This window comes from Mustela nivalis (genome assembly GCF_964662115.1).
Source record: "Mustela nivalis genome assembly, chromosome: 11".
Taxonomy (NCBI): Eukaryota; Metazoa; Chordata; class Mammalia; order Carnivora; family Mustelidae; genus Mustela; species Mustela nivalis.
In genome coordinates this window covers 69,738,260-69,760,773 of record NC_139030.1, presented here as the reverse complement: position 1 = coordinate 69,760,773, position 22,514 = coordinate 69,738,260, and the positions used below count along the sequence as shown (strand labels likewise).

Below are 22,514 nucleotides of genomic sequence, written 5' to 3'. Positions count from 1 at the left end.
CGGATGCAAAGGACAGCTCTACATGGTGACAAAAACATCAATTCATCAGAAGGATGTGATGACTTAAAGTTTGCACACATTTGATAAAACTGTTTAACACGCGGGAAGTGAACATTGGCCGACGGACGTGGCCAGACGCGCCATGGGAGGAGAGAGTGGCACATGCACCTTATGGACAGCAGACAGAAATCAGCAGAGAAAGCCACGGAAGGGCACCACGGGCCAACCTGGCCGAGGGACGGAGGAGTGTGAATGGGGCAGAGGAGGTGCGCTCCTCCAAACCACGCGGACGTCCACACAGGCAGACCATGCTCGCCCACGCACAAGGCCACCACACCCGCTCTCAGCATGGCGCCATCCATTAGAAACGGGGCACAAATGAGAACTTGAGACCCTGAGGCTGGAAATTAAACCCACTGATCACGGGTCACCGGAAATCAGGAAATGCTTGGAAATGAGAAGCAAGGAAAATGCCACGTGTCAGCGTGGGAGGTGCAGCCAGTCCTGAGCCCTAAATGCGGCTGTCAGGTAGAGCAGGTGCTCCGTTCAGGAGGCGAGCCAGAGAAGAGAAGGGTCCTGCAGAGAGGTAAATACACAGAAAAGGGGCAGAAACAACATTTTGGAAAAGGAAGGACATTGTAGCTGAAAGTGGATTCTTAGAAACAGCTTAACTGGACACGTTCTAGTGGGGTGGTGCCAGTGCACTCCAGCAGGGGAAGGGGCCATGGCACGGGGGCGTGGGAAAACCAGCTGTGTGTCCCAACGCTCATCCATGGATGGACAGAAATCGGCTCAGAGTCACTTTAGATTTTTACCTACAGGAGACCCGTGGCCCAGGAGAGCTCTCCCGGTCAAGAAAGAGATTACTCTGTTCTCGTGGTCACTCCTCTAGAGGTCAGGAAAACAGGAGATGCCTAACTGTTCCTCAGTCCATCTGCCTACCCACCCATCCATCCGTCCGTCCACCCATCCATCCGTCCGTCCACCTGTCCACCCATCCAGTCACCTGTCCATCTGCCCACCCATCCACCCACCCACACATCTGCCCATCCTGCCTTTCATCCACCCACCCATCCGTCCAATTTCCCCCTCTAAGAATAAACAGTAAAAATACAGTCTGTCAGGAAAATGGGCCAAAGCCATGAACTTCACTAGAAGAGAAAGTCTAAGCTGCCAACAAGCACCTGGGAAGATGCCCGGCACTGGGAGTGATGAGAGAATTGATCCAGCCTGCCCCAGGTGCTGTTCACCCCTCAACCGGCAGAGCTCAAACATCGCACCACGTGTCGCCAAGGCCCAGTGCCGGGAGCTCGTCCTGGCTGCCAGCCTATTATAGCCCGCTGGGTCCTGGGCTGAGAAAACGGCTCTGCTGCCCCCGGCAGCTGGGACCCCTTCTGGAGACAGTGGCCTCCCCAAGAGTGGCTTGCTCAGCCAGGTCCTCTGCTGAGGGCATGGAGGAGCAGAGCCCAGCCGTCTTCCAGGCACGAAGCTCTGTGCACCAGGTCCGGGTCATCAGAGCCTGTGGGGTCCCACCTGTCCCACTCGACTCCAGTATTTGTCAGAAGTTCAGTGTCACCACTTTCAAGCACAAAGAGGGTTTTAGAAACGTAATTCATCCCATAGATTATCACTCTGAAGCATAGGGGTATGTTAGAGCAAGAAGTCACAACCGGGGCAGCGGTCTGCCTCGTCCCGGGGTGGGGGCTCCCCACGGTCGGTCTCCCCGCGGGACCCACACTCCAGGGGCAGTGGGCTTGAGGGGTCTTGTGTCACCCTCCCCCCAACATCCTCTGCCACCAACACCTCCCCCGTCTCGAGCCACCCCAGGGGATCAACTTGTCCCAGCATCGGCGCAGTTAACGGGGGCTGGATCCTTCTGTCCCTGGCACCTGGCAGAGGCTGCTAGAGACCAGAGGCCTCACTGTGCGGCTGAACCAGGAGCAAACAGGGAAGAAGGGTCCTCACCCCATGCTGGGGACCTTCTGTACCATGCAGGTACACGTCACCCAGGGAAAAGATCACAACAAACCTAGGGGCAAAGTGTCCTCCCAGGGGCAGTGTGCACATAAGTCTGAGGGGACAGCCCCTGGGAAGAGAGCGCGCGTGGCCTCCGGGGTCTCAGGAGGAAAGCAGAAGGGGCCCGAGCAAGGCTGTGACACGACTGAGAGGAGGAGCCCTGGGAAGCGCCCCTCACGATGACGGCTGGTCAGCTCAGCCCATGGTCATGCAGCAACCAGTGCTGGGCTCTGTTCCAGGGCCAGAGACGTGACATTGGCTGCTTCTGGGCTCGACTCAAGAAAAAAGGACCAGAAAAGGGGAGAAATTTTATGGCTCAAAAATATTACCCCCTTAATAGCTGGGATTCTATTCTTTCATTTAATATATATTTTTAGGGCAGCCCACAAAGCACAAATCTCTGTGCTACACAGTTGGGGTTCATCAGTGAACAAAGCAGACACCCATCCCCCTGTCTGACAGCATCTCCTGCCTGGGAGAGACTGTCAATAAGCTAAAACCTTCCTGGGTGAGCAAACCCAGCAGAACCTCCAAAGGTGCTGAATGCCATGGGCAAGGGCAGAGCGGGGTCCTGGGACACTGGGTTTGGGTGGGCAGGCCGCTATGGCTCCCTGGGGAGCACAGCCCGCTGTGGCCAGGCAGGGGGAGTGGTCTGGTCCGTCCTTGGAGGGCAGCTGGGACTCTCCTGCAGACAGGGCTGAGTGGGGTGCAGGCATGCGGAACACAGAAATGGGAGATAAAGGTCCTTGTGATCTGGAAGGGGGTTCAGCTGGAGAAGTAGGTCACTTAATGCCAAAGCATTGCACTTGTGCCATGGGCCTCTTTTGGGAGGTGGCTCGTCAGAGGGAACCATCGGGCCGGCTGTAGACACAGTCCTGTCCTGAGGGTGACAGACAGGAGACCCCATGCCATATTCACCCTGATCTGAGTCTGTAGACTTTGGAACCACAAGGGAAATGAGGCTTATCGAGTTCAGTCTTTAAAAGGCTGGCCTCAGCTGAAGTGGGCAGGAGAACTCAAAGACCATCCAAGTTTGAGGACCAGAAGACTGCCCCGTGTAGATCACGCCTCGTCTGTAACATCTGCTCGCGGGTCCCACTGTCTTTTTAGGTATGGAAATCTTTTTCCTGCTCCATAGTTTCAAACTGCTCACAATTTAGGTCGGGGATTGAGAGGTGACAGCACCCTGACAAGCGGGTTATTAAAATAGGCTGGCAGAACTCAGGTCCACGCTCAGGCTTTCCAGAATACATAAAACTACGCGTTTGGGAGCAACTGCGCCGGCGGGAAAATGTCAGTGATGGCGATTCAGACCCCTGTCCTCGGGTGCACCTGTTCTGTCCCTACTGGGGGCCTTTCTCCAACCGGCACCGGGCATCCAGAGCCCCTGGGCAGCCATACAGCCAGGTCCCTGGCCCACATCAGCCAGCAGGTATACCTGCCCCTCCTTCTTTCCAGGGGACACAGAGGACGTCACAGGAGGATGACATGCAGCTGTGTGACCCCACACCCACCGCGCGCACGCCTGTGCCTGCCAGGCCCTGACCAGTCTACCAACAGCGGTGCACCTGCTCTCGGGCTCCAGCCTCTCTGTTCCTCGAGTCCTTTTCTCAAGGGAAGCCCCACAGCCTTCTTGGCCTCAGCAACGCTGCTCCCCAGGGACAGAGCTCAGTCCTCGTCTCCCTTCCAGGGGCATAGGCACCATGGGTCACACCACAGGGGGCTCTGTGCCCTTGGCTGCAGTCACGGCACTCTGCCTGCAGAGGGGACCTCTGGGCACTCAGGTGCCTGCTGTGTGGGGCGATGGCTCCTGGGGAAGCAGCTGTCAGCAGAGCAGACCTTCAACAACAGGCTGGAGGGTCCCTTTGCTCCTGATCTGGCTGAGTGTTCCCTAAGAACTATCGGTCGCCTGCTCCCACAGCAGCTGGAGAAATAGCCCTACCAGGTTCTCTCCAGCCACAGGGAGAACCTCTTCTGGATCCTTGCACTGACCTTGGGCAGCCTGCCTGGTCTCCCTCACCTCCGGCTCTTCTGTCATGCTGTGTCCTCATCACTGTGACGTCCTCTCGGAAGAGGATGAGGGATTAGGAAAAGCACTCACAGAAGGTGAGCCTCATGGACACGGGATTCTTCTGCCAGAACCCTGCTTGCCTGCCGTCCTGGGAGCCGAGCCAGGTGGCCTGCAACCACAGGGACCTTCATCCTTGTTCTAGAAAGGGGGCCAGGGAGGGTCAGCATGTCACCATGTGTCCTCCATCCCACTGTGACTGTGAGGATGGGGCAAGGAGGCTGCTCTGTGCATAGGCTCCTCTGACCTCTGGCACGCAGTGAGAAAGCCCGCCTTAGGAACCAGCAGGTGACTCAGCACCCTAAGCCAGGAGCATGTGACGGGGACCCTATGTCCCCTGACCAGCATCTGCATGTCACCAATGCGGTTGCCTCTGGCTGAGCCGAGCCTGGCAGGGAGCAGGGAGTGCCGGCATGAGGGCACAGAACCCCAGCCATGTGGTTGAGTAGTTCAGTGTCTCTGCTCCGTCTCTGTCCCACCGCTGCGTCTGTCTCTGTGTCCCTGTCTCTTGTGAAGTCGGTGTGACCACCGAGAGCTGGCACAGGGTAAGGATGTAACAAAGGGGTCCAATTCCCTGATGATGCCTTCCTGGACGCTGGTCTCACCTGATACCCTCCCAGTCTCCGCTGATCCCAGACTTGGGCTGAAAGGGGACACTTGGCCTTGAAATGCCACGTGATCCACAGGAAGGGGCCCACATAACCCCTGCTTAGAGGGGGATACCTGCCCCAGGTCCCTCACTGTTGTGAGCCAGACCGGCCCCTACACCCACCCATGGGGGTCCCTGCATCTCCATCCACACTACCGGGTTCCTACACACCTGTGAGACACACTGAAACAAGTTTTCATTGCCAACTGTCCCTGACAGTTGCCAACAACTTAAAGCTGAAACAGTCACACAGATGGGCTTTCAGGAGAAGGTGACCTTCCAATGCAAACCGCCCTCCCGAACCCCAGCAGACCTGGCTCTGCTCCAGCCCTCACCATCTGAGGCTGCACATAGGGAGTGGGGCTCTGCCCAACTTTCTTGCATTAGAAAGATTTTTAAGAGACCTCGGTAGAACCAGTGCTTCCTGCTCTTTGATGTGCTTAAGGAAAAGAAGGTTTTCTTGTTGGAGAGCAAACACCCAGGAAGCAAGAACAGGCAGGAGCTGAAAGCCAAGTTCTTTATTGTTATTTGAAAATAACTAGCTAGGATAACCAAAAAGCTTCTGGAAGGTTTGGATATATTACTCAATTGTCTTTAAACTCTAACAAAAAAGGGGGGAGAAGACAGCTTTATGTAAAGAGACGGTGAGTGGAAGGTGGAAAATAAAATGCAGGCTGGTATTTTATTCTAGAAGAGTCGAGGGCATTGCTAACCACCTGACCGGGAAGGAGACATGTCACAGGGCTCTGGGGTCTCCCGGTGACTGAGCTTCAAGTAAACAGCATGTGTGACAGAAGGCTGAGAGGAGACAGCAGAGCCACCTGAAGCCTGCCACCCACAGCCCCAGGCTGGCCACAGCCTGCCCCAATGGCCAGGGAGCACGAGCTCCAGAGCCCACGGGGCACATAGATGCAAAGCCATTCCTTGCCGAAAGCCGGGGACTCTGGCTGCTGGGCCTACTCAGCCTTGGTGCTGAGGATCTCGACTCTCCTCCTCCAGCCCCTGAGGGCTGCCACCCCAGAGCACACAGGAAGGGTTTCTCCTAGGCTGCTGCCCAGAGACTGTGCCCACTTGGTCCCTGCCCTCCTCCCTGCTTTGAGTGGACCCAAGAGTGAGACACTGTGGCCGTCCTCCCTGGTGCCACACTCCCCAGGGTCACCTGGCCTTCTACTCCTCCTGGGGCCAGCTCACACAAAGGACGTGCACAGAGCTTCCCAAGGGCTGAACTCCAAGTCAGGCCATGTTCACCCGTGATCCTGCACTCGTATGGCTGACGCCAGGACCTGGGTCCAGACCTCACACCTGCCTCCAAACGCCACGTGGTCAGCTTGGTCCCCCCTGAGCCTGGAGGAGCACAAGCTATACACCTCATCCTACTGTGTCTGCAGCAGGCCTTCTGTGGCTCACCCGAGTCAAAGGGAACAACACTGACTGCAAATGGCTTGAGGACAGAGCCCTGCGTCCCATCACTGGAGACCTGTCTACATGTCCTCACCCCGCCCCTTCTTGCTGGAGGCAAACTGGATACGGGCCTTCGAGAGCCTGCTTGAACCCCGCTTTGCATCTCCCATCAGGGCCCTCCTCAAACGCCTTGTGGGTGCCGCCGTCCACTGTGTGTCCCTGACGAGGCTCTAGGAGTGCAGTGTCAGGGTGAGCCTGAACCTGCTCTTGGACACGTCCCTCCTGCAGGAACTGTAACTGGAGTTCAAGCTTCCAGGCTGGGACACCACAGGGACAGGGCCCCACTGACATGTCTAAGGCGCCTGAGGGGAACCTCAGTGGGGGGCCTTCCTAGGGCAGGCAGGGCAGCCCTGCTCGGGGGAAGTGGCTAGTGCTCCTCACATCACCCTCTCCCGGGGCTTCAGAGCCGTCTGGCCTTGGCATCTCCCAACAGGGGTCAGTGCAGTGGGAGGGGCGCCCTCCTCACCAGGGCCTCCTAAACCAGCGACTGGGACATGGGGTAGTCTCCACCTCGGCCTCCTTGGCACCCGCCCTTCAGGCCACTCTGCTCTCTCAGCCTTCTCAGGACGGGACTCCCCACAAGTGGCCAGGGTGTCCCAGCACCCCCTGTGCCATGTGGGGTCATTGCTATGTGGCTGGCATGGCTTGTCCTGAGCTGTGTGTCCTCCAGCCTCATTCCAGGGCCCTGTTGCTCATGCTCTCTTGAATCTTGGTGGTGACCAGCAGGAGGGTGACTGGCACAGGGACCATGGCAGCCCCACTGGACGCCCAGGGAACCTGCTCTCCTGGACGGTGTCCTCGCACACTGCAGACCTGTATATGCCCATCTCATCTCCTGAGGAAGGGGCCGCGAGTCCCAGGCACGGCATGGGAACAGAACTCGTGGGCCACCTCCAGGCGTTCCCAGCACCTCCCTGTTGCAGGCCCGGCCGGGGACCCAGACACCTGCCCACCCTCCCCAGAGCCACAGCTGACTTGCTTCTGGGACCCAAGTGCTATGCTAGAGCAGCAGCAAGCAACCAGAGTGGGTGGTGCTGTGAGGGGTTGGGACTCGCCCCACGCTCCTTCCAGGGATGCAGGAGGCAGGTACAGGACCCCGTCTCCAAAGGCCTGTGGATGCACTGAGAATTTCAGGAAAAGCACAAAGTGGAAGTTGCAGGTAGGTTTCATGTCACAAACTTCAGGGGCTCAGTGAACTGCAGAGCATCCCGTGGAGGGCAGCACCTCCCCTCCCGACATCCGTTCCACCCCCAGCCAGGCAGCCCTCCCCATGGGGAGCACCAGCCAGCCAGGAGGGACGGGCCCTGGACCAGTGTCATTCCAGAACATGAGGCTCCCATGGACTCTCTCCCTTGAACCCTTCACTCCCTTTGTCTGGACCCTCTGAGCTTAGCTGTACAAGCCAGCATCTCCCAGATTTTGTCCCGTGGCCTCAGTGGGGACACAGCACAGGGACCTCAGCTCAGGCATCACCTATGGGCTCAGAGCAGGGAGGTGGGGCTCCAAGCAACACTGGCCCGGTGACACAACCCCCAGAACTTACCTGAGAACCCCTCCAAGAACGTACTGTCCACACGGAAGGAAGGGAGGAGATTAAAATACTCTCAACCCACATGCAAAGCTGAGCATCCTTACAGAGAAAGGGATTCTCAACAGTCCTCTCACTTGCTTCCCTCCCCGCAGACCGGAGGGCCTCATCGAATGGGTAACGGTCCCACCGTAGGGCGAGCGTGAACCCGGAGCCCGCGCACAGAGCAGCCCTGGGCCCCTTGGCTGTCCTACCTCGTTGCCCAGCAAAGCAGAAACACATGCTTCCGAGGCGTCGCAGATGGCCGTGAGGTCGTGGCCCCCCTCCAGCGCCAGAACGATCCGGCCGCCCGCCAAGCCCATCAGCTGCTTCGTCAGGTACCCGAAACCTGCAAGAGGAAACGGGAGATGCAAGCGGAGGGTGAGGGCGGGCCGCGAGCCGACGTCTGGCCGCCGATCAAAGCGCCCAGAAACGCATTACATCACATTACAGAGACCCAGGGGGCCGGCGCTCTGAAACCTAATGGAAGCCAGGTCTGCCTGGAACACAGTCGTTGAAGAATCTCAGTTCGGGATTCTTTTTGATCTGTTTGAGAGTAGGAATTACGGTTTGGGTGCTTTGATTTTATAACGCCGCAAATCATCTCGCTTGGGGGAAGGAAGGAAGAACCCCAGGAGGAGCCCTCAGCTTCCTGCTGGGACCGCGGAGGGGGGAGCATGAGTGCATCCCCACAGCTGTGCCCATGCAGCCTGCGGACCAGAGGCCCAGGGGTTCCTTCCAGTCAGCAGTGTGCTGGGTACACACACCCCTGGGCGGGCCCCTCCAGGACTCTCACCCCATGTCCAGTGGGTCTGACTTTCTCCAACAAGCACAGCATACCCTCCCGCACTCACATCTCCTCTTGTCCGCAGAAAGTGCCTGGCAGGTCACAGTGATTCCCATCCATGCCAGAACTGGCTGGCATTGATGGGAGCTGAACCACCCCACTGCCCCTGAACAGCGGCCCCACCACCTGCTGCTGTCAGCACACAGGGCCCAGGTCTAGGCTGTGCTGTCCGGCGGCTGCGGGCCCAGTGAGGCTGAAATGTCCCAAAGGCTGGGCTTTGTCTCTGATGGACACAGGGATGCAGGCCCTGAGGCTGCCGCGAGGACCCTGGGTGCACCCCAGCCTATGCTTCCCCTGAATGCACCTCTCAGAGAGGGAAGGTCAGTGGCTGCCCCGAATCGGGTGCATCGGGGCCACCGATCTCCCACAGTGTCTGCTTGCTTGGTGTCTGTCACATTTCTGTAATTCTCACAATGTTTTTTGAACTTATTCGTTGTTATGAGGCTGCAGTGATCCCAACACGCCTACCGCTCATATGACGTGAGCACATTTTCGCAACAGTTGCTTTCAGTAAAGGTTGCACCTGCGCAATCCTAACGCACTACCTTGGGCCGTACGCATCCCTCTTTGGTACCCTGGGAGAGCACGAGCCCACCTTCCTGGCTGCACCGCTGCACCCACTTTACTGCGGGGCCCCAGGACAGAATCTTCCTAAGTCAGAGGGAGCCCGGGGGTCTTGAACACAGATGGCAGCAGCTGGCTGTGCACGGAGGGGTGCTGGGCACACAGCTCCCTCTTGATCCTCTGCTGGGTCACTGCATGGGCTACCGAGGGCTCGGAGGTCCATGCCGGAGCATAGCCCCCAGGAGAGCAACCCTGGGTCCTGGATCACACGGCCCTGTTGTGCACCCTCTGCTCGCTGGGGCGGCCGGTGCGCTCATGATCCTGCTAAGACATGATGAGGACAGCCTCCTCCTGTTGTTACCAAAGGGGAGGCTTGAACCTAACCATAAACACAGCAGAATCCAGACTGCTCCTGGGCCATCTGCGAACCCAACTTACATTTGGCGGACAGGTTGTAGCCACCAAGGGGCGTGGGGTGGCCCTCCACTGCGTCGAAGCCTGATGACACGAGCACCACATCTGGGGCAAACTCGTTCGCGATGGGCATGACCACGGTCCTGCAAAGGAGGTGACAGGGGTCAGGTGAGGACACGGCCATGGACGGGGGTGGACAGCCACTGACAGAGCCTGCCCTGTCTCAAGGTCAGCAGGGTGAGGGCTGCACATGGGAGCTGGGATCTCATAGCTCACACTTGGGAGGAGGTCAGCCCAGTGTGATCGTGGTTCATCCTGCTGATATCCTAAATGTCCAAATCAGTAAGCCCAGTATAAATGCCCATCAAAGCCATGGCACAAGGATTCTTGAGGAGCCCAGCTGGTTTGTTGGAGGTGACCTACAGCCCCACCCCAGCACCAGCTGTTCGTGCTGCTGAAGGTCCTCCCCACCCCCATCCCTGCCCATCTTGTCTCATTCCCGCAGCTGCGGGCGGCTGTCCCACCCCCTGCACTTATTCTACATGGCCGATTTGAGACAGGCACGGCCACTGATTGCCCCCAGTACCAGGGACCCAGAGCTGTGTGTCTGGGGAGGCAGTGGAGCCCCTGACAGCCCTGGCCTGAAGGGGGTCCTGGTGTGTTCCTTCCACCCACCTGCAGCCACAGCAGCAGCCCACGTGATGGGGTGACCACAGGCATGCGTGCGAGCGTGACTGCCAGGCTAACCTGACACCTGCGTCCCGTAAAGGGACAAGTGGGGATCAGATTTAAGAGAATAGACAGGCTAAAAGTGTAAACACCCAGGGAGAAGTTCAGCAGTTTAGGGATACCGGGGAAACAAGGAGAACTGTCCATTTGAAAAGTAGAAAAAACACTTAACAGGAAACAACCACGGCAAGCAGAGTCGAACTCCATCAGCTCGTCCTACAAATGCGCGCTCTGAGCTCTGTATAAGTATCACAACGAGAAGCTGAAACACTTCATCTTTCAGTTACGCTTGCTTTCTTTGATTTTGAACCCACCACCTTGGACTCCAGAGTCTCCCTCCTCCCTGTGGGCCGTGTGCCTGCAGTGGGCCTGGAGGGAGCTCACTGTCACCCACGCGCCCTGCACACGTGGGCCTCCTCTCTCACTTGTGGTCACGGGAAGCCCAACTCTCCCTATCTCCCGCAGGCTAGACTAGGTTTCTGTAGCATCAAAGACCTGCTTCCCACTCCCACAGCTTCCAATGGCATACAGTCCCGCGAATCACCTCTGACTCTCAAGTCGGTCAAACATGTGCTCGCAGGCCCCCAGCCTGGCCCATGGTCAGGTCAGCAGGAACACCAAGCCCAAAGCGCAACAGGGCTGGGACAAGAGTCTCCACAGTCTCTCAGGCCTTGTATTACAAAACAAAATTTGCCCTGAAATCCGCCCTTTATGTCTGCAAAGTCAACTTTATAAAGTGCCAGCATTGGCCAATGCAAGAAAAATTCGTGGTTTCTCCTCTTGGAATGATTCCAGACTGCGATCCTCTAGAGTAGTCCCTCTGATTTCAGGGGGTGAAGCGATGGGAACTCCGGAACGCTACACAGGAAGTTAGGATCCTACCACCCATCTCTGCAGGAGGTGTGGGACAGGCATGGCCCGTTGCTCGAAGACCCCGCCAGCAAGCCCCTCTGATCAAGTCAGGCACTGAAAAGGTCAGTTGTACGGACAGGCACCAGCTTCACACGCAGGTGCTCGGCCAGCCGAGAACCTCACTTCTAGAACCTCAACTGGGTGGTCACAGGCCAGGGTTGGCTCCCGAGCCTCACATGGCTCTCATTTCTCTCTCCTCTCCTCTGAGGCCGTGCCCACTTCATGCAGCCGCCTCTGGATGGCGTCTGTTCCAGGCTGTGCAAGTGGCCGCAGGAGACCCAGGTCTGTGCCAGGGGGCCAGCTGTTGGGGGCTACGGGTACATCCCATGACTCCTGACCGGGGAGCAGCAGACATTCCAGCCGACGGCCAGAGAGTGAATGTCGTCCTTGGGCCACAGGACCTGGGGCCGTGACTCACGCTGCCCTTGTTGTTGGGAAGTGGCCACACCCGTTTGTGAACATGTATGCATGGTATGTTCCTATAAATCTCAAATGGTGGGATGTGGCCCAGGCCTACTTTAGACTCCATCACGCCGACTCTGGAAGTTCTTTAGTGTGCATGCCCACTTTGGACTACAGCATGCTTCCTCGTGTGCACTGAGATGCTATGGAAGTCCTCAGGTTCTGTCAACAGAAAGTGTGCCCAGAGTCTCTGAAGCAGACTGCTTGCTTCAGGGCCCACGCCGAAGCGTGGGCTGACAGTCCTGCCTTGGCGACCTGAAGGTAGAAGGTTCCGGGTGTGGGCGGGAGCACGGGGGAGCACCTCAGCAGCCGGGGAAGGTTCACCTTGCGGCTGGAGACACGGCCTGCCTTCCTGCGGGAGGCGCTGTTTTCCCTCGGTGGGCACCCGACGGCCAGCAGGTCCGGTCTACACTTGTCCAGACAGATGGTTCTTTGATTATTTTAATGTAGTTCCTGTCACAGAGGCTTTGTCTTTGGGCAGAAGAACGGTTTCAGCCCTGCGTTTGGTGTGATCTCACTGCCAAGACCTTCCTTCCGTGACAACCACACATGCCTATTTAGACACCAATTCATTCCCAAAGCGCCTCTGCTTTTGTAGCAAGCGCACGTGGTGGGCCTAGTTCTCTGAAGGACCTCCGGGCTAGTCCGTTTCTAATCCCCCCACAAAATTACAAAAATAGCCCTGTTAAAATCATCATTAGAGGAAGTTAGCCCCAAGAGAACCCCTGGCATCTACACTTGCTGTGTGGCATGGCCGCGAAGCCAATCAAAACAACACGTGAAAGCCCATGTCTGTGTGCGCGAACAGGCCACGGGCCCACCAGCCACGCACAAGCACGAGCTGCTCATGTGCACACACACTCCAGTTTCCTGGTTTGGAAGCCTCCGGGTTGTCCTCTCAGTCACTTATGTAGGCTGAGAAGGGCTGCAGGGCTGCTGAGAGCTGGGTGCGCAGAGCGGTCTCCAGGCCAGTTTTCGGGAGCCCTGAGAAATGTCACTGCCCCTGGAGGGACTCTGCTTCTTTACCTACAAGAAGGGGGGCTGGATGCGGCTGATCCTGCTGGACTTCTTGAAACCCCATGTCATCATCCTGCTCAGGACCCCCACACTTCAGAGATGTCACAAAGGAAATGTGAATTTGGCCTCCCTTGCCTTTTATTTCTAGAACAAAATTTTAACAAAGAACTTAGTCTGTGATAAGAGATCTAAATGTTTACAGCAGCCCTTCTCTCAAATGATCACTTTAAAGGCAGTGTTTCTGTGGGGCCATCTCAGACCTCCTGCAGGGCAGCCTGGGGCCATAGGGGGTGGGCAAGAGCTCCCCAAGGCAGCAGACCATCCACTGTCCCCTCAGAGGCAGGAGGAGATGGGCTGGTATCCATACTTGGTGCAGCCCTTACCGTAGGAAAGCAGCACACAGCTCTCAGGAACACCACCATCAACTCCACCATTGTGTCCCCTGAGGCCCCCTCTGTGTGTCCTGGCTGTGGGGCGGGTGCTTAGGGGACAGAGCAGTCTGAGGGACAGAGCCTGGGCCTGTCTGCTTGCTCCTCCTGGGAGCAGCCCTGGGACACTGCCCACTCCCTTCCTGTGGCCTTGTCGGGGTGGGCAGCTGGTGTGCTCTGCACGGACACAGCCCGTCCCTCACCCCTGTAGCTCACGGGCCACGCCATGCACCTCCACGGAGGAAGGCTGTGTGTCCAGGATGGGTGCGAGCTGGCACGACAGACAGGGTGGCAGGAGCACTATCTGCAAGTGAGGCGCGTGCCCACTGTCAGTCTGGGGCTGTTCCGCGGCCGTGATCGTGCTGGGCATGTTCATGGGGCACGTAGAGCTAACAGCAGGTTTTTCGTAAGCTACCAGTGGACATCAGAATATGCAGGGTGCACGAACATGTCTCCAAAACCACAGGGGAGTCTGAACACAGTCACTTGTTCAACAGTTGGTTTCAGTTTCTGGAAGGAAATGGCCTTTAGATTTGTCTCCCAACCTGGGCCCAGCACAAAGGGCACCGAACTCATGGTTATTGGATGCCATTGGGTCCATGGCGCTGTCGTCGGGGCTGTGCCCACCCATGCCAGAGAGCACTGGGGGGGGGGGCGTGGGAGGGTAGACCAGGGCCTCCACGGGCCCTGGTAACACAGTCCACACCGCTGGCCAACAAACCTCTCCTATCATGAGGTGCTGGAGAGCCCACACGGCAGAGGCCGCAGCTTTGCGTCTGCAGCTGGAGAGTTCACGGGAGGTGGAACCGCCCAACGGATGGATGACCACCGCTCCTGAATGGATGGACCCCGTCTCCCAGGAGACTGGCACCCTTGGTGGCTGACGCACAACCTTAAGAACCACAGCATTTGATAACTGGGAACAACTCCTGTTGTGTGCTGTGCAAACCCTTGCTTCCAGGACCGGGAGGGGCTGGCGTGTTTGCTCTCAGTCTGTGACCTGCACAGCGGGCCCAGCCTCTGAGCAGCACGGCCGCAAAGCCCTGGGAGTGCCGCATCACCGAGGCCACCAGGCGCACCAAAGATTCCAGCGAGTCAGAACACAGACAGAAATGGGAACCCAACACTGTGTTCCAGCTGTCCCCCGACAGTGATGCCCATCATCCTGCGCACCCCATGGGCACTTTGGATCGTGAGACTGCATAGGCCCCCAGGGCAAGGCCAGACACTGGGCCAGACCCTCGGCCGACCCATCTCCTCTATGCCCCAACTCCACACCCCCATGGCTCCAGGCCCCACATGCCTCCCGGCTCTCTGTGCAGTGCTCACCCAGCCCTGGTGATGCTGGGACGTCCCTCCTCTCTCCCTGCCAACCCCCACCACCAGGGATGAACAGCAGGGGCAGTGCTGCCTGTTGAGGCCGTCCCACAGACCCACAACTGGCCCGAGAAGCAGTCTCTCCTAGGCCGGACACCGCAGCCCAGGCCTCTCCCAGCTGTTCCCTTCAATTTGCTAGGAGCACAACCTGGCAGGCCAGTGCAGTGATGGGGTACTGGGACACATGCCCACCCCAGAGGTGGCCCCACATACCCATGGGTTCTCTGCCTCATTGTCCCCAAGTTTCCTCCGCGGTTCCTGCCCCACTCTTGGCAGGATCTTGGCTTCCCCTGATGAACTCAACTCTAAGCAACAAGTGTTTAGGACCCGAGTTCCCCCAAAAGCTCCTACTAGATAGGTATGGAACAGCCAGATGTTGGTCGCCTCGGCAGAGCCCCAGACATGCTCCCTGATGGACAGGAACACAGTTCTCGTCCCCAGAGATGGCCCCACATGCCCACAGGTTTGCACCTGCAGGGCTCCTCCCATGAGGAGGCCTACCACCCTGTCCCGGGCTCATTCCTCCAGGATTCAGCCAGGAAGCTTCTGTCCTGCCGTGGGCAGGTGTCCCAGCACCCCATCACTGCACTGGCCTGCTCCATCCCACCGCTGCGCCACCCTCCAGGATGGGGCTGGATGTGTGCATGCACTCTGCTTCTAATCACCATGGGACGTCCCGGGTAAAACGTCCACATGGGAAAAGACTTGGATGCCATTCGAGAGACATAACCGCCTTCGGTAAATGAAGTCCAAGGGTTGGCATCCGATGTCTTCACAATGGCATGTCCCAAATGGGAGGCGGAGCCTCTGAGGACTGGCCTGGGCGCTGTGAGCTCGGTGGGCACCACTGAACAGCATGTGCCATGAGGCTAAGACAGGAAGCACTCTGTGCATTTCACCATGACAACAAAAAATTATTTTTGTTTAAAAAAAAAAAGCTACCCTAACCCCCCCAAAACACCTTATGGAAGTAACAGAAGTTGAAATGTCAATCTTTAGGTCATGCCTGAAAGGTTGGGGGATGTGAAATCAATCTGCTCGGCTGCTCAATTTAAAGGCAAATCACAGTTCATTCAAAGATTAAAGTTACAACTTCCAAATATCCAGTTTCTCTGACATCTTTGATAAACTTTATAAAATCACATTTAAATGAAAGTCGCGATTTAGAAGCACACGTAATCCCAGTGTCATTTCCTGACGGCACGGGCGACCTGCTCGCCCCCAGACGGCAGGCAGGCGAGGGCTGAGAGTGCACCGTGCTGTCTGTCCGCCTAGAGCCCTCGCCTGGGCTCGGCAGACTTCAAAGCCCGTCTGGCGGCACGCTGGTTTGAATTAGGGTTGCCGTTTCTCCTCGATCTGAGCCCGGGGAGAAAGTGCCGCTCCTTCTGGATTTCATTAGGGGCACCTTTCTTATCTCTTCTTCATCTCAGGCTTGATCTCCTGAAATGCAACGTGGCAGGCAACGAGTCTGAGTAACAAGGTGCTGCCCCTGAGGCACATACTGTCCCTGGGGGACCCCTCGACCAGGGGGAGAAGCACAGAAGAAAGGGGAAAGTGGATCCTGACCCTTCTTTCCCCATCGATCGATACCCAGGGAACCATAAATTGTAAACTTCAAAGTGCTATTTTACATTAAAATCAATAAAAAAAACCCCAATCCTGAAACAATTTTCCTTTTCAAAGGAGCTATTTAAGCTTTACAAAGTTCATTTGATAAGGTATCATCGTCTACACGCTTGGCAAAAGATGAAAACAGAATGTCAACACCAACTCAGAGTGAAGGGTTCATCTTAAAGGCTGGCCCAGGGCGGGGGTCTGGGGTGGGGGGGGTCCCTGGGGCTGAAGGACAACCTCCCGGAGCCAGGTGTCCCCATGCTGGGACCAGAGCACCTAAGGGACATGGTCCCGTGGAAGCCTGGCCGTGAGCAGGCGTGGTCATGCAGAGCTCCCCGCCCCCAACACTGTATCCCAGGCCTTGCACAGCGCCACCCTCCGCCCACGCCAGAGCTGGCCCCATGGTGCCCCAAGAGGGCTTCCACCTCTTGGGCGGGGATAGGATAAAGGGGTGCTCGCTGCAGGGAGCCCCCTGGACAGCCGGGAGGACACCACTGCTGGTGCTGCCCTGTCCGGACCTCGAGTTGCTGGCAGGCGACTGTGTACACTGGCGAACTTCCAGATGTTGTACCATTTGGAGGCATCCCTCTCCCTTAAATTAGACAAGCAACTGCCAGAATTATATTCCTTCCTGATCAGGAGTAAGAAGAACCATCAATGTTAAACCAATGAGATAAGAGGAAAAGTGATGCAGGGGATGATCCCAGCAGAGAAGCACCTAGGGTGGTGCTGGGCTCCGACCTGGGAATATGGCTGCCCTGCCCGAGAGGCAACCCTCCTGCCCCGGCCTTGTCACACCTGAGCTGTTGCTTCTGTGAGCCATGGAGCAGCTGGGAAGGGAACTTCCAGCCACAGAGCAACTCGTGTGCTCAAAGCCAACCACCATGCTGAGTTTAGACAGGAGCCAGGAGATGCTTCGAGGGCTCCTGTGGCCCACAGAGGTCCCCATGGAGCAGGGGGCCATGGCTCCAGCAGAATGCTCACAGACCAGTCCCTGAATGGAGTCGCACCACCAGAGATACGCATGTGCACACGTGGGCACACCTGCACGAATGCTTCCACATGTACGGCCACGTGCACACGTATCTGCAGACACGCATACACACGTGTCCACAGAGCCGTGCGCATCACCCGGGATCCCATCTCTCCAAACTGTGCAAATGCCCATGTCTGCTGGGCACCACGAGGGGGACTGGAGCCACAGCCCCAGATGCGTCCATGTGTGCAGGAAGAAGAGCAAGGCTGGAGAACATCAGGAAAATGGAACAAGAGCTGGGGACGAGGCAGCGGCACTCGATTGCTTCGTGACTGCCCTGCGGGATAGAAAGCCAGGACACTCACCTGAAGGCCGCCAAGTACTCTGCATCTCCCATGGGGGGGTCAAGGCCACCAGTGAAAGCCATGTTGACATTGAAGCCCACGCCTGGCCCCGTGCCCACCTGCATGGAAGAGAGAAGCTCCCATCACGGACCCTTGTCCAGAGACCCATCAGGGCACCTGACCCTCGGGGCCCCACAGCAGAGCCCCCATGGCCTTTGACTTGCAGACTTCCCCAGCGGAGCATGGTCACAGAATGCGGGGCTGCCGGCCACTCGCACGTTGGGGAGCTCTGAGAGCTGCCAAGCGGTGCGGGAAGACTGACAGTGGGGCCTTGCAGACGCCCTGGGGGGCACCCAGAGAAATCCATGAATGAGGCCATCCTTCTCTACTTCATTCCTAGAAGTAAGACCCAGAATCTGAAGACACCCTTCCCCTGGGTACTGGGGCCCCTTTGTTCAGGGAGGGCAGGCTCCGCGGGAGGATCGGTGTGTCACGGAGGACGCTCTGAGCCCAATTCCCCCTCCCATGTGGCCCCAGACAGGTACAGGAGAGCACTGGTGCCCCGCCTGAGGGATGGACAAGCCCAGGGGCCCAGAGGAATGGGGGGGTGCCCCATGCCTACTTTCGGTCTGCCTAGATTAGAGCCAGAAATCAGGTCCAGTCTGTCTTTGAACTTCAGACAAAATAAAGGCTGTGTACACACACATGACGGAATACCGTCTGACTGCTGCCGGAGACGGTGTGCAGTGAGCGTGAGCAGGAAGCCAGGGCTCATGTGTGTGCAGGGCTGGGCATCCTGGTGCTCTTACATCCCAGGCAGCCCCACCTCGGCCCCTCCGGCGGCCCGGCGCACCAGTGGGCGGCCCCTGTTTACCTCGTCTGGAGCCCCGCTGCCTGGAAAGAAATTCCCGTCGTCATAGCGGTGGAGGGAGATATACAGGACATTCGGGTCACTGTAGAAGGCCTGCTGGGTCCCGTTCCCGTGGTGCACATCCTACAAGAGTGGGGAAAGCTGACTCAGCACCGGCACACACCTCCAGCAGGGCCTGGAGGGAGCGGGGATGAGGGGACCGAAGGAACAGGCCCCAGGTGTGTCCCAGCCGGTCTTCTTCTCCTAAGACCACCAACTTCCACCAGGCCACACTGTGCGCTGGGACGAGCTGCTGTGAGTCACGTGCTCATGGACTATACTGCACTTGACGCCAGGCTCACGGGGACAAAGGTTCCAGCCCACTGAAGGCCAACGCTGGACAGATTTCCCTGGTGCCCCTGGGTCTCAGCCACCTCAGGGCCCCGTGCCCAGTGCCCAGCACTGAATCTTACTGGGTATGCCGGGCTGTGTGGTGTTGCCTTTCCCAAATGGAGAAGGACCCTGCAGTATGTGGGATAATCCTTCCTGGGCATTTGCTTTCTTTTCCCCTTGAGGCAATTATCAAATCATAAAGACTGAACTGAATAGGGAAAAAAAAATAAAATGAACCCCTCTTTGGTGTCCATTCCCAGTGTCAGAAGCTGGAGGTTTGTTTTGGGAGTTCAGATACTAGACACAGCGTTTGCAAACTAGAGTTCACCCTCTTGGGGCAGGGGGACCGTGAGAAGCAACATCACCACAGGAAAAGGGAAGGAGGCTAAGAGCATGAAGGGGTCACCGGGCTGAAGTGGGAAGGCGGTTTCCGCCAGGAGGAACTGAGACACACAGTGCCACATCTGGTGTGTGAGAGAGTAGCCCAGGCCCTTAGGTGGACATGTGAGTTCGTAGCTGTCACAGCTATCCCTTCCTTCCCCGCCGCCCACCAAGCCTCCTCTCAACAAGGTCTCGCCAAGGATCCTCCTTCTTTTGCTTCTCTCCAATTTTAGTATATGTGCTGCCGAAGCGAGCACTCTTTTGCTTCTCTCAACCACAAGCCCATTTCCAGACACTTCCAGGCCCAGCTACCGGCAGGACCAGCTGATGGATGTGAGGAGTCCTCGTGACAGGTTTGAGCTTTTGTTTTCTACATTTCAGGTAGTTTCCAGAAAGTTAAGGTCTCCAAATCCAATGTTGATGGAAGCAGAAAGCCCCTTCCTGTCTGCACATGGGACGCTATCTGCATGGGGAAGCGCATGGGCTCCCCAACCCCCACCCCTCTTGGGGAACAGGCCCCACTCACCCAGTCCACTATGAGGGTCTTGCTCACGTCCAGCCGCTGCTGGAGAAGCTTAGCTGCGATGGCCACGGAGTTAAAATAGCAGAAGCCCCTGCAGATGAGCGGAGACAGAAGGAGAAGATGGGTTCTCACCGGTCTTCACATAACGTGCGGCAGAACCGTCTGCAGGCCCAGGAGAATTCAAGGCACAGCTCCCTCAATCGACACTACCAATCGACAGATGGGCCCCCCATGTCCTCCCCCCACCCCATGCACATGGCCATGCCCCGTAGTGAGAAATCCACTCCACAATGTACACGCACGCCCCGCTCCCTGGCCCGGATCGATCTGCAGCCGCTCGCTGACCAGCCTCCGTGGGGCGCTGCGCTCCCCAGGTGCGAGGTCACCTATCCAACCTGCTTCCTGTTTATCTGTCCGGGCACACAGATGTGCGACAGTGAGCACACGTCGCTCCCGTGAGCAATAGCAGAGTCCTCTTCTTCGAGAGTACAAAAACATGCCAACAATGGGATTTGAGTAAAACCAACAATCTTCTAACCCCGACCATTCCCCTTGCCTGAATTACTGCAGAAACAGGCAAACCTGGGTGGTTTTGTTTTGGGAACCCAGGCAAGCAACCTGCAAGCCCCCCACAGTGGGATGACAGGCTCTGAGTGGCTGAAACCCACAGCAGCAAGGGCATGTGCATCCCAAACACCCCAACAGCTTCCCCAACATGCTCCTTTGTGCTCCATCTGGGTCCGTTTGGGTTCCTGCTCCAGAATATCCAACAACTTAGAATCAAATAAGAAAGCTACCTTCAGAGGAAGGAAGCACACAGGAGCCTGTCCCTCAGGGAGGGTTCTGAGTCATGGTGTGACTGAGCCCCAGGGTTTCTCAGGGAAGGCAGCACAGGCTAACCCGAAGCCGCTGTCGGAGCTCACATGCACCCCCGCCTCGCTGGAGAGGAGAGTCCTTGCTCAAACCACGGTTCGATGCTCTCACTTCCGGATGCAGAGGACAGAGGGTTCCCACCTGCCCGGGAATGAAAGTCCCAGCTCCTTCGGGAATCCAGGTTCAGCCTACGGTTCCTCAGCCTGGTTCTTCTGGCTGCTCCTGACCAGGCTCCAGAGTCCCCTCCCTGCGCTCCTGGTTTCCCAGCTGAGCTCCGTTTGCACGGTCCTTGCTTTGCCGTCTGACCCTCAGCTACTCATTCCTCAGGGGAGAGCCCAGACGTCACCTCTCCCACCTCCCACGGTGCCCGTCCTACTCGCTGGACTGGTTTCACAGATCCCATAAGAAGCCGCGTCTAGCCCAGGCACCCAGGTACTTGGTGCACAGCTGGTGAGGCCCAGAGTCAGGTCTCTGGAACCCTGTCCCAGGCGGGTCCCTACCTGCCAGTGCCTCTCCCCAGGGCAATCTGCATGCCACACTTGCTGCCTCGCCAGCTCCACAGGTGCGCGCACAGTAGGGCTATCAGAATCCCACCCAGAGTCAGGTCAGCCTCAGCCGTATCAGACCATAGGTAGGTCAGCTGGACAGCCACATGGGGTTTGGTCAGAATGTTCTAGAACAATGATGTATCACATGAACTTGTTCTAAGGCAATTTAAGTCTCCACCCAATTTTTTATAACAGAGGGAGGGCTGAGGAGACTTCTCCAGACTGATGTTTGCGTTCCTGGTTCGATTAGAAAACGTAACCCACAGGCTCTGGAGCCACGTTTTCACTCAAGTGTAGCCCAGCCCTTTGAGAAAGGGAATCAGAACCCGGCACCCCGGCCTGCCATGGCCACGTGTCTACTTACATGGGTGTGCTCTCCTCCGCATGATGTCCTGGAGGACGGACCACGGCAAAGCCATTCTGCACATGACACCAGGTGGGGGAAACAGGGAGGAAGATGGGTTCACGTCAGTGAGAGAATGAGCACAGAGTGGACTGCTGGCAGGTTCAAACGAAGACACAGGCACACTCCGGCCTGCATTTGGCCTTAACTTGAACCATAGAAAACAAGCGAACCGTTTAGTGAGAAGCAGCAGCTCGGAGGCTCTCAGAGGCTGGAGAAGCTGCCCCTCCCCCAGGACCTTGAAGCCACTGATGCTTTAAAGGGCTGTCTGTAAACTGCTCTTAGCCCTTGCCACGAAAATGACTTCAGTAGGCATCTCTCATCTCACTAGTGGGAAGCTATGTGGTCGTGGTTGGCCACAGCGTCCCCAGGGCCAGCTCCGGGAGGTAGGGTGAGGGACAGGCATGTGGGGCCCCACCTTCTGCACCCACAACGCTGCAGGACCAGCCCATCCCTGCACACAGGCCCCACACAGTGGTTCTCAGAGTGCGGGCTGCAGACCCTCAGGGGGTCCCTGTGCCCCTGTGGGGGCCTGTTCTCCTAACCACCCTGATTCAGTCTGCCCTTCTTGCCCGGGTGCCAGGCAGCGCGGTGGACTGCTGGTGTGGGGGAGGGGTCCGGAGTGTTTCCCCAGCACGCTTCTGCAAGGGAAATGCAGTTCCCAGGGGGAACCTCTGATGCGGTGGGGACCGTAACTGATTTCATCGAGTCCTCGCCGGTGAACGCACACCTGACACCTCAAGCGAATGAAGGCAAAGGACGAGCAAGTGCGTGTGGGGAGAGCCCACGGGTGTCAACAGGGGCCAGACTTGATCTTCCCTGTGAAGATGAGAAGCTGGGCAGACGTGTGTCCTGAGCCCCTCCTGACCCTCAGGGGACCCTCCTGACGAGAAGCGCGCTGCTACTAACAGTCTCAAGAATCAGTGTTTCCTGACACTGTAACAGGATGGGGCCGGGCTGCTGGAAGAGCTACAGACTTCACGAGCCTGTATTTCCCAACGGGGAGGATGCCATGTTGCAAACATCTGGTGTGGACAAGAGCTCCCATCAGCCTGCCATACCCAGTGGGCTTCACCACGGCTATTTCGGGGTCCACAC

The 22,514-nt window shown here is 57.5% G+C and overlaps 1 protein-coding gene across 9 annotated transcripts in view; it reads right to left on the bottom strand.

Annotated features, from left to right (window-relative positions):
- The window catches only part of HDAC4 (histone deacetylase 4), a 283,692-nt gene that overhangs the window by 5,288 nt on the left and 255,890 nt on the right, over positions 1–22,514 (bottom strand). For 8 of the 9 annotated variants that reach the window (XM_082690962.1, XM_082690963.1, XM_082690965.1 and 5 more), the window contains 6 exons: positions 21,378–21,433; positions 19,596–19,683; positions 18,320–18,439; positions 17,467–17,564; positions 9,611–9,729; positions 7,977–8,110 (listed from right to left, as the gene is read on the bottom strand). In XM_082690962.1, coding sequence (XP_082547088.1) covers positions 7,977–8,110; positions 9,611–9,729; positions 17,467–17,564; positions 18,320–18,439; positions 19,596–19,683; positions 21,378–21,433 — 615 coding nt within the window. Of the gene's footprint in view, positions 1–7,976; positions 8,111–9,610; positions 9,730–15,561; positions 15,952–17,466; positions 17,565–18,319; positions 18,440–19,595; positions 19,684–21,377; positions 21,434–22,514 lie in introns of those variants that run through there. The other variant, XM_082690966.1, reaches the window with a different exon arrangement.